The following is an 11,467-nucleotide window of genomic DNA, read 5'->3' on the forward strand; positions in this document are numbered from 1 at the left end:
ATTCATGGAAAATAAATAGATCACATCAAAATTAATTTGACATCGGACTAGAGAAACTATAAGACATGATTAAAAAGAAAGAGCTCAGATGAAAAATAATTAGCTCAAGCACGAAGATTGGACGGACAGAAGACACTTTTGACCCACTCTGAAATGGCGTGCGTAAAAGTCCTGCTCAAAATAGTGAAATTAGTTTTCCTATTTTATGTTGTTGGCAAGGTTCTTGTCCCAAGCATCGTGTTTAAAAGATCAAAAGAAGAGATAACAATAAAACCCTAGATAAAGGAAACAGACCAAATAATAGGGTAAAAAGATAAATTTATTTTTTTATCATATCCTACTTGTTTTCTATCCTGGCTTCCATGAGATTCGACTATCATGTGGCCAGAAGGCAGGATAGAAAGTGGGCCAATAGGATAAGACGGGGTCATGCATCCTCGGCTTGGCACACCAGAGGCATCAAGGGCAGTGGCAAGATATGATGAGTCGCATCATATCCTATAGATAGGTTATCATCCTTGTCCGCCAAATGAACACTCCTATAAGAGAAAGATAAGGGTTATGCCGTCGAGCAATTTACAACACTAAGAGTTTCTTAAATGAGTAGCAAAGAATTCCAAAGGCTTCTGAAAGCCTCAACTTGACCTATTGTACGATGACAACTATGATAATTTTGTGCAATATTTAATCCAGTATATATCATATATATACGCTATTATCCCCATTGCATTACAAGGGCTTTTATACACAATATTGAGCAATCAAGAACCTAGGACTGAAGTCATAGATGAGTGAAGATTAGTACAAGTCTCAGTGACCTAGAGTTGTACAAGCCAACATAGGTCTGATCAGGGAGCAAACTTACCTGTAATATTCCAGAGGAAAGGGCAGCTTGAAGTGATTTATCATGTCCAGATTTCCGTATTGGAGGACTCATTACATACCTTGATATTCAGTGGGTCAATCAGAAAAAAGCACTGCACTAGATTTTCCAGCAAAAATTAAAATGAAATGAAGATCTTACTGTGCTGCAATAGCAAAATCTGGGTTCCAAAGCCAAGAATCATTAAGGACTAACCCTGAAACTACAGGTTCTCCAATAACCTTTTGCCCTGTAAAAAATTGGAATGCACTCGACAAGTTTGTTTAATCAAAATAATGAAATTTAATACAATAGAAGCCTGACAAAAGGAAATTATCAATATTTAAGAACTATGTATGTATGTCTAACAACTCTACGCTATACTAGTCAAAAAAAGGTTTAATGGCATTATTGTAACTGAGATAATTTCTGCCCTATTAACTTTAACCAGTTTGTAAGATTGTGCTCAGCACTATAATGCAATCAATCTAATGTTATATAAAACACAAAATTTATTTTGCACATAAATAACCACAGAAAATAGAGGCACAGACCAAAATATCATTGCTTTAGCATCGACAGAACTCCTTGCTCTAACTGGCTTACTCAAGTCAAACATGAACACATTCAGAAGGAGAGACAAAGACAAGCTATTTTTATAAAACACAATCAGTTTACAAAAATAATTGAATAAGACTTATCAATATTTCAGAACTATGTATGCCTGTCTACCAACTCTATGTTATACTACTTAAAAAAAGGCTTAACAATCTTGTTGTAATTGAAATAATTTCTACAATATTAACTTCAAGTCTTCAAAACCATAATTGTGTAGAATTATGCTCAGCACTATAATGCAATCAATCTAATGTTGTATAAAACACAAAGTTTATTGTACGCATAACTAAACACAGAAAATACAGTCACAGACCAAAATGTCATTGCCCTAGCATTGGCTGAACTCCTTGCTGTAACTGGCTTACTCAAGTCAAACATGAACACATTACGAAGAAGAGACAAAGACAAGCTATTTCTATAAAACATGATCAGTTTACAAAAATAATTAAAAATAAGAACTTATATAATGGTGCCAAAAGAATAGGTTTATGGCTTTGAAGAAGAAGCAAAGAAAAAACTTTCTTATTTTTGCTGCAATCTCTTCTTTGGCATCAATAATAATCACATGGAGTACATCTATAAATTCTACGGAAAAATTTAAACAAATTATAACATGCATAGCGTAATATCTTCTTTGCTTTTTAAAGAAAACAAAAAGGAAAATGAAGAACAGACTTCATACCTGACATTTTGGCCCTGGCAATTTCTTCAGTGGCGTCAATACTCATCACATGAACAACATATAAGGGTGTATTTACAAATCTAGCTAAACGTATAGCACGTGCAGTGGCCTCTCCTTCAAACTGCACAAAAACATATTTGAGCAAGGAAAGGAGTGGAAGCATGAAACAATATTATAAGCCCAAGAAAGAGTACTTAGAATACTCGTAAATGAAGAAAAAAACTACTTAGGTACAGGGTAGGTACCACACTTTCATCTTCTCTAGTGGAACAATAACAATAAAAAAATACTGCAAAATCATGACAAGAACACATATACCGCATACACACAGATACAAAAAGGAAAGCATTACCAATGGAGGCCTTGAAAGTGCATGTCCCTTAGGACCTGTTATTCCTAATTCTATCATCTTTCTCTGTCCTTCTGCAACAGCATCTCCATTTTCAGCATGAACCATTGGTAAGGCACCAAGGTTCTTGCATCTTTCCAATGCTTGCAATAAAAGCTCATCATTGATCATAAAGGATCCTTTGTAAGCCATGAAAAACTTGAAAGAGTTGATTCCTAACATGATCACCAGAAAATTAGACATCCAGATCAAGATGCCGTCAAAAGCATATCAAATTCAACCTAGTCTCGACACAAGACTACTGTAGATCAAGAGCAAAAGTAACAGAACCTTTTTCGTTAACCAAGACTTGCATGTCTTCAGAAACTGTTTCATCCCACTTTGTCACAGCCATATGGAAACCATAATCCATTACTGAATTTTTAGCTTTATTCATGTACAAATCAAAACCAGCTGACAGATTTCCATTAACTGGTATAACAAAGTCAATGTGCATAGTTGTTCCCCCAGCCAATGCTGCAGCTTGACCACTGAAAAAGTCATCAATTGTCTCAGTGCCCATAAACTCCATTGCCAGATGAGTGTGAGGGTCAATCCCACCTGTTATATTAGGCATACAGAATACTTAAGTTCATCTTTAATACATACTAGATATGTCTCTCAGAATACAATCATTTCCGTAGTTATAAATTGCGCTTTTGGAACATCACCTGGCATTACATACTTTCCAGTTGCATCAAGAATTGTAACGTCATCACTAACCTGCATTAAGCATTGGTTGTTAATTTTAAATAAATTTTAGAATGCAGAAAAAAGTTTCAAAGTAATTTATATCACAATTATCTATCAAAGGGTCAAATCCTTTTCCAATTGCTTGTTGGATAGATCCTTTGCATTTATCATTTGGTCTAGTGCATTATTTCAAATGGAATGGCTTCCTTAAATGTGCAGGATGGTGGAATTATAACAAGATAAATGATAAAATATTATATCTCAGCTATGATTGATCATGCAAAGAGTATATATTTTAAATCATAACTTAGTCCATTTTCTAGCCTTGTTCAAGCTAAATGAGCACATGCCATAAATAGAAAGAATCAAAGAAGATAATAAGAGCTAGCTAGGACCCGTAAGGTTCTTCAGCATTGCTTTGAATTAAAGCACACGCATCACTGATTGTATGGCCCATCAGTCCCTTTCATACCGGTCTTGTGAATAACACATAAAACTTATGATACCATAAACACACATATATATGTCCAATGCCCAATATCAACCATTTACAATTAAGAAAATTACTAGTACAGTATTTAATCTCATTTCTCCCGTAGTTTGCTCAAACCCAAAAGTCCTTCCTTAACAATGGTTTTTCCACAAATCTACTCATTTCATTGTAGATTAATCATTTTTTTAAGTGTATTGAAAAACTTATCATCACCATGAAGAGTGGAAGAAGGGTTGTTTACATAAGCAATACAAAAAAAATCCCACTCAATAAATTAATGACAATTAATGTCCGGACAAAATTTATGGCCACCTGCACTACTGTAGAATAAAATCAGAATGAAAGTTCTCATTTTTACAATCATTAAGTGCATGCAAGCAATATGTTCCATTCATTTTATTGGTTGTTCATTTGATCAAGGCAAAAATTAAAATTTTAATCAGTATTCTAGTAGAGAATTTCCCTTGTCAGGAGCAACACAATGATGTATGGATTGGTTAAATATCCTATTCTGCTGAAATACAATCTCAACACTACTTAATCAATTTGTTGAAGCATAAACTGGCAATCTCTCCCTATGTCCCAAATATTGCAGCCAAAGTCAACAAAAAATTTACAAAATGCCCCAGAATATAAAAATCAACTCTTTCAACTTCTATATTCAACTCTAAAAATTATTGGATAAGTTCTACACAAGTGCCCGGAACCGGAAACATAGTGCATATATTTAAAAAAAAAGCATTTGAAGTTAGGATAGGCTTCAAAGTGCAAGCATACCCATAGATAGAAAAGTTCTACATGAAAGCTTTAAAGAGCACCATCTCACAAAGTTTAAACTCTGAAATAAATAGATGCCCAATTCAAACAAAACAAAGTGCATTAATAATCTGTTTTCTTTCCAAGAGCTACTCAGTTTACCGAAAATTAATCACATTTAGGCATATATCATAACTCATCTACAATACACATTGAAAGATGGAAGAAGAGTTGGGCACATGAGAAATACACATTTTCTCGCCTGTCACAATATGTCAAGTAGGGTCCAAACAAACCTTTATCGATATTTTACCTATTTTAAGGGTCCATTTGATTCGCAAATGGGTACAAGTGTACAACACAAGTAGTACAACACTACACAATATAAGTGTGACATACAACACAAGTGCTTCTACTGTTTTATATTTGATGTTCAATGGACAACACAAAATTTTTTGTGTCGTTTCCTGTTTGATTAGCAAAAGTACTAAAACAAAATTGATAAATTACTGTAATAACCTTTGTATTGTTTTATGTTTGCTTTGCAATTAAAAAATTCAAAGACAATATTTTATGAATTTTTCTCGACCTTTCCATATTCACCACTGAAATTTTTTTTATGATTAATAAAATTATTAGTTCCTAATTACATTTTTAATATTCAAAATATATTGATCAATAATTAATTACCAACAATATTTAAAGAGATTAGATTTCGCATAAAAATTTTCACTAATTTATTTATTCATAAATTATTTAAATTTTTCATAAAAGCGCCGTGAAGCATTGTTGTAATTTTTTATTTAATTAGGGTAATTATATCCTTTGATTATGTTGTACCTCAGTGAGTTTTATGTACCATGGTTTTGGAGGTACAAAAATTTCATCAGGTTGGGCTATACTCAAACACCTTTTGTACTATACTCTCATACTATATACAAATCAAACAAGTGGAAAAAAAAATGTGCCATGTTATATCTCAAAATTCCGTTCATCAAATGCACCCGAAGTCATCAAACCATCAGCCCAATGAAATAACATTTTATGTACAACGAACAAAGTAAAAAAAAAAAAAATTCACATTTAGTTCTACTAAGATTTTTGTCCTAAAAGGCATGCTATGTTAAAATTGCATGGTTTGGTCACATGTCATATTTAGAAAATAAAATCTGTTGGCTAATTAATCATTTTAGTAAAGTCTAAAATTCTGCTTTCATTCAATATCTCTCATAAGAGATCCAAGGTCAACAATTTCACAAATTTAGAGTTGATGTCACTCTATAAGTCTTTCGATAAAATATTTACTGGTGCCACATAAGACAGTAAAGCATTTGAATAGGGAAAGCGCAAGCACAGACACAAAAAGGATAGAACCTTGGCAAGGAAAAAAAAAGAAAATAGAAATCATAAAGGGACACAGCTTAAACAACAGAATACACTAAGTCTCAAGCTTTATCAAATATGGCACAACAGAAATCTACACATATTTCTAATTCTTGGCAGTTAAAAAAAATCATGAAAAGGTTTATGATTGATTGAAAACCCTAGAAATCATTTGGTTAGAAAGGGACACAGAAGAGAAACTCAATCTCACAATGATATTGGGCCTAACGGAGGCGATGACTCCATCCTGGATATAGACATCGGCGACCTCCTTGTTATGAGCGTTCACCACAGTCCCTCCCTTGATCAAGATCTTCCCGGAAGTGGAGCATAGCGCCGGATCCCATTCAAGACCACAGACCTGCCAATCAATCCATCAAGCAAAGATTAAAGAGATCCATGGCGAAGAAATTTACCCCTTGCAGTTGTTGCGATTCTGAGATTGGGAGAATGGAGATGGAGATGGAGAAGAAGAGGAAGAGATGGAGGGGCGTTGATGGAGGGAACGGCGCCATTAGAGGAGCAGAGACAATCGAATTCAGAGGTTGGAAGGCGGCTTGTGTTGTGAAGCCATTTGGGCTCAGTCTCTTGCTTTTGAAAAGATTCCGTCCATGTCAGCATAGGTGGGAATATTTTAATACAAATTCTTATATGGGGTGTTTATTTCATTGTAAGTGTGGAGAAGTGAAGAAGTGAGGGAAGTGTTACTTCCCTGAAATAGAGGAACTATGATTTATTGAAATTGTATAAATGTATTAAAAATAAAAAATAAATTTAGAAAATAATATTTAATACTTCATAAATTTTTTTAAATGGACAAATAAAAAGAATAAAAAAATTTTAAAATAAAATAGGGAAAAAAAGACTCGAGGAAGTAATTATTATTATTATTATTATTATTGCTTTTTTTTTCAAATTTAAAATTAAAATTTTCAAATTTGTTTACCTATAAACCAAAATTGATACAATATTAATGCCTTAATGGAGTATAACATAATATGTGAAAATTACTTAAAAGTCCCTCAAATTGTCCTAATGTCCCAATCAGTCTCTTTGGCATTTCAATATTCTATATAGTCCCTGACTTTTCAAGTCAGTCCTCGTTGTTAACCATGTTATCTCTTTTCATGTGTATTACTCAAAATGCCCTAGTGAGATAAAATTAAAAAAAAAAAAACATACTTTTCCCTTTTGTCACATTGAACATTGAATGGTGCAAGTATAGCTTTAATATTGATGGAACATTTCTTGCAGCTTTTTGTCATATCCTTTTAATTTTGTTGTACATTTTATCTTAATTTAGATTAAGTTCTTCCCTCTCCTCCTTCCTCTTCATGATAAAAGCTATGTGAAACTACTCTAATCTAGGGGTGGCAATACTTTGTTCGGACCAATTGGCTCGATTCTATCAGACCTGGAATAAAATGGGTTTGGACAAAAGTTGTGCTAATGCAAGTCGTGTCCGGATATGGCTTGATTGTCTAGATTTAAATGCAGGCCCGGTTCAGACATGAAATTTGGACAACTAGGCCATTTTATTTCTAAAATTTTAAAAGCCCACAATCTTAAGCCCACCTCTTTTATGCACAATCTTCCAAAAACTTCAAACGTATATTGTCTTTCTATTAGTATGATTTGAGTTGAGTTTTGGATTGTTGACATTGTTTTTTGCATCTAATGTAAATTAAATTATTTTTATATAATTTAATATTTGAGTGAATTTAAATGTAGCTTATAGAATTCAGATAAATTTGGACATCTGAACAACCCAGTTTTAAAATAAACTAGGTATGGACAAATTAAGTTTGTTTAGATTCAAAACCGGGCGGGGTTCTAACAACAAATTAATCTATTTATATTAGTAGTTGTCTGAACCCGGTTTTGCCGAACCCAAAATTTTTGCCACCCCTACTCTAATTGTTATTCATCTTAACCTTTTGGGAGTAATGTGAAGGAGTTTTCACTATTGGAGGAGCTATGAGTATGTGACGCACGGCAACCACGTGAATGGTTTGGTGCTTATAACACCACAAGCATTCAGGTCATCAAGTAGTTCCTCATGGTAAGCACGAGGGGCGTATTCCACAGGGAATGGCAAGAGGCTCCTATCACTTCCTTTTTACTTAATCAATAGATTATTGTCTATGGTGATCCTTAAATCTACTTCTACAAACTAATTACTAAAATTTAATTGAGAATCGTGAGGTGCAATTAAAAGGAGTGGGTACCCATACGAGGAGTCCCTTATGTAATTACTTGTGAAGTGAGATAGAATATGACAATGTTATCTAGTGATGGACCTAGGGAATTCAGAGGCCTATTGATCCCAATCTCTTGGCAACCAAGTCTGAAGCATTAGGAACTTAATATAGAATCTCTTCCACCTCAGCCTCTTATATCCGCCTTAAGATCAAGAACTCCACTAAAAGAATAATCAAATCCAAATCTAGAAATCAAGCAATACCTAATCTCTTAGAGCATGCATATATTTAACAAAGCATGGATGTTCTAATAAGTGGGGATCTCTTTCTCACAATATCAACACATTAATCAATAAGCAAACATGGAATGAATCACGATCACCTAGAATGAAAATATATTGCCAATAAAAGTTAATATTTATAAGAAAAAGCCTAGGTACATCAACATACAATTCCCTCGAATTGGGACCTCTTATAGATAAAGAATATTGATTAAAGAATAAAAAAATCCACAAGAAAGGTATAAAGATTCCTAAAACTAACTCCCTCCAATAGTTCTCCGATGGTTGAGGTTGAGAAGATTCCAAAGACTTCAACATGGCACCGAATCTCTTCGTGCATCCTCCACTATCAATACGCATTGATTCCCTCTTGAGAAATTCACCGAAATACGCTGAAATCAAGTTGAACCTTATCTTCAGCCACACTTCTCTCCAGAAATTCAACCCCCTCTAACCCAATTCGGCAAAAGAATCCCCCTGAATTATAAAACCTAGGGTTATTTATAGCTTGAGTCCGCCACAAGGTCACAATGCCCGTTATGATTAAAGTTAGTTTCTTGGGCCATAAGTTGCGTCCTGGCACGGCCTGGTTCTAGGCGTTGTATGCATTGACCACGGGTGTTAGATGAACAACGACAGTTATAAAGCCTGTTGTGGCTCCTATGATGCCTTCTTGTGGATTTACACACTGGCACGATCGGACCACGACTGTGATGAGGCTGTGATGATGTTTTGGAAGTTGTGTTTTGGTTTGATTAGCCTCAAATCACCTCAATATTTGCATCTTCGGCCCTAAAATACAATTAGATCACATGGTGAATGAAAGAATGCAATTATGTACTAGTTTGGTGCTAAACATATGGAATTTCATACTAGATGTAGTACAAATGATATATAAAATATGTATGTTCAAGTACTTATTAGTATGTGTGTTATGTTCTAAATGTGTCTCATGTGTAATTTTAGCCACCAATGTTCTGCAAAGATCATGAAATTGTTTGTTCTACCCCTTAATGGACACCTTCTTTGTTGTTGCGAGATATAAGGAAGAAAGACATCTCCTATAGTTTACTGTGCTGAGTTCTTGGGAAATGGTTTTCAATGAGGTATGTCAGCATTGGGCCCTTGATGTCTCTTAAGTGAGAATAAAGTTTGTGATGCCAAACAACTACAAAACGATTTGTCCCATTGAGTTAGAGGAGAACTTCCAGCGCATGTTCCACATACACCACATGTTTAGAAAGAATACTGTGGACCTCCTTGAAGATGATGTGAAGGGGACATTGGACGTTCTGGGAGGGTCTTCTTTCCTAGCGTAAATAGTCATGGAATGCATGGTACTGTTGAGATAGCTGATTGTATACATGTTAATGCATTCGTACTGAAATAGCAACATAACTCTCGAGTTATGTGTTAAGTTTATGTTTTAGCATTATGTTTTATTTTAAGATAATATTGACATGACCGAATATGCGTGTAAACTGCAAGTGCACGGGTGTCGAAGTAATAAATCCCAGGTGAGTGGGTATCATATCCACAGGGAGTAGGGAATAAAAATAATTAAATTATTTCTTAACCAAGTGAAAGATGAATAATGGTTTTGTTAACAAGATGTAATGCAAACAAGAATAAAAGAGACAATAAAGAGAAGCACAAGTAAAGAGGAGGTAAGGCAATCGATATAAATGGGGTACTCGGATATTGTTCCGCCTAGGACAATCGTTTCAAGTGCAGAATCAACTATTATGCTTCCTAATTAATGCATTAATGAGTCGTGGAAATTCTTCAATACACAGTCCCAAATCTAAGGTCAACCATGACTAACTCTATACCATGTCTCAGACGAGAAATCGAACAATCTCAATACCTCGCACTCGGATAGAATCGCATGGAGTTCTAGGGATTCCAAGTGATAAACTCTCTTCCTAGATATAGACCTAACCCTTTGGTCCAGGTGGAAGGCCCCTAGTCGCAATTAAGCCCTAGGTGCGAAAATCACTTCAATGTTTCACTTCGTTGCCTCTGCAACTAAGCCCCAGCAGAAGGTCATCCCTTAGCCCATTCACTCTACTATAACCGCAAAGAACTGAAGGAAATGGAGGTAGGATAAATCACACCGGAGGGGAAAGGGAACGCTCCGCTACCTCTCGACTCACCCTTTCAACCCTCTCCAATCTAGCTTTGTCTAACTCTCGTGGTGTGTCACTCAATCACAAGAGTTTCCAATAAGAACTTTCAACCCTAGTGTCACTCTAAGGGAATATTCATTCAATCAAATATTTAAGATTGGAACTCAAATAAAGCATCAATTAATGAAAGCATAATAAAAGGTTTAATGAAACAAATACATCCTAGGGTTCACAAATCCAAGTACACACTAGGGGGTTTAGCTCTCCATGGAGCTAGTTACAATCAACAATGAAATCAAATGTAAAAGCAAGAAATCCATAGAAAACCCATTTGATAGTCGTGACAATGGTCTTGTGGAGAAGCCTCAACTCTTCCAAGGGTCCCTTTGTCTGGCCTAGGATACAGCTCGCAGGATCGATGCCGACGAAAGCTCTCCCACTAACATTTTCCCAAATGGAGCACGATGTCGAGCCGTAGAATCTTTCCAAATCCCTTACTAATACCTCTCCAAACCCTAACCACCGTCCTTCCTCAAGTTGGGAAAAAGATGGAAAAAAGGATTCTCAAATCGGGGCTGAAATCGGCCTTAAATAGGGCTGGAATCGAGCATCGACACGCCTCTGTGGATTCTCCACACGGGCCTGTGGAAATTCCACACGACCGTGGATCATGTCCACACGCCCGTGTGGATTCTCTGAACTTCACTTTTTCAGCCGCCTGTGAACAGAACCTGCTACAGTAGAGACCTAAAACACTCCCGAATCCATGTTTTCATCGAGGTAACGTAACGGGCACACGTTTACATCGTAGATCACCTTGATTCTTCAATAAACGGCTTCGTTGGTGAAGATCTCGCTATCAATGCACAAGCCGGGATACTCGAATGTGACTGCCTTTGTGCCCCTCCAAATCATTGTGCTAACTTGAATACAAGGAGGTTGGCACACATTCTTGGTTCTTGAACCCGACTTATGACTTCA

The 11,467-nt window shown here is 35.5% G+C and overlaps 1 protein-coding gene across 1 annotated transcript; it reads right to left on the bottom strand.

Moving 5' to 3' along the window:
- Positions 1–718: 718 nt before the first annotated feature.
- On the bottom strand, positions 719–6,468 carry LOC120268325 (dihydropyrimidinase-like). Its single transcript, XM_039275764.1, has 8 exons — positions 6,292–6,468; positions 6,087–6,236; positions 3,222–3,273; positions 2,842–3,111; positions 2,515–2,726; positions 2,163–2,283; positions 1,025–1,112; positions 719–944 (listed from the first exon to the last, which is right to left on the bottom strand). The coding sequence occupies exons 1-8, from the start codon at positions 6,388–6,390 to the stop codon at positions 782–784; spliced, it is 1,155 nt and encodes a 384-aa protein (XP_039131698.1). The 5' UTR covers positions 6,391–6,468; the 3' UTR covers positions 719–781.
- Positions 6,469–11,467: the final 4,999 nt, after the last annotated feature.

The sequence above is a fragment of the Dioscorea cayenensis genome, chromosome 9 (assembly GCF_009730915.1).
Source record: "Dioscorea cayenensis subsp. rotundata cultivar TDr96_F1 chromosome 9, TDr96_F1_v2_PseudoChromosome.rev07_lg8_w22 25.fasta, whole genome shotgun sequence".
Taxonomy (NCBI): domain Eukaryota; kingdom Viridiplantae; phylum Streptophyta; class Magnoliopsida; order Dioscoreales; family Dioscoreaceae; genus Dioscorea; species Dioscorea cayenensis.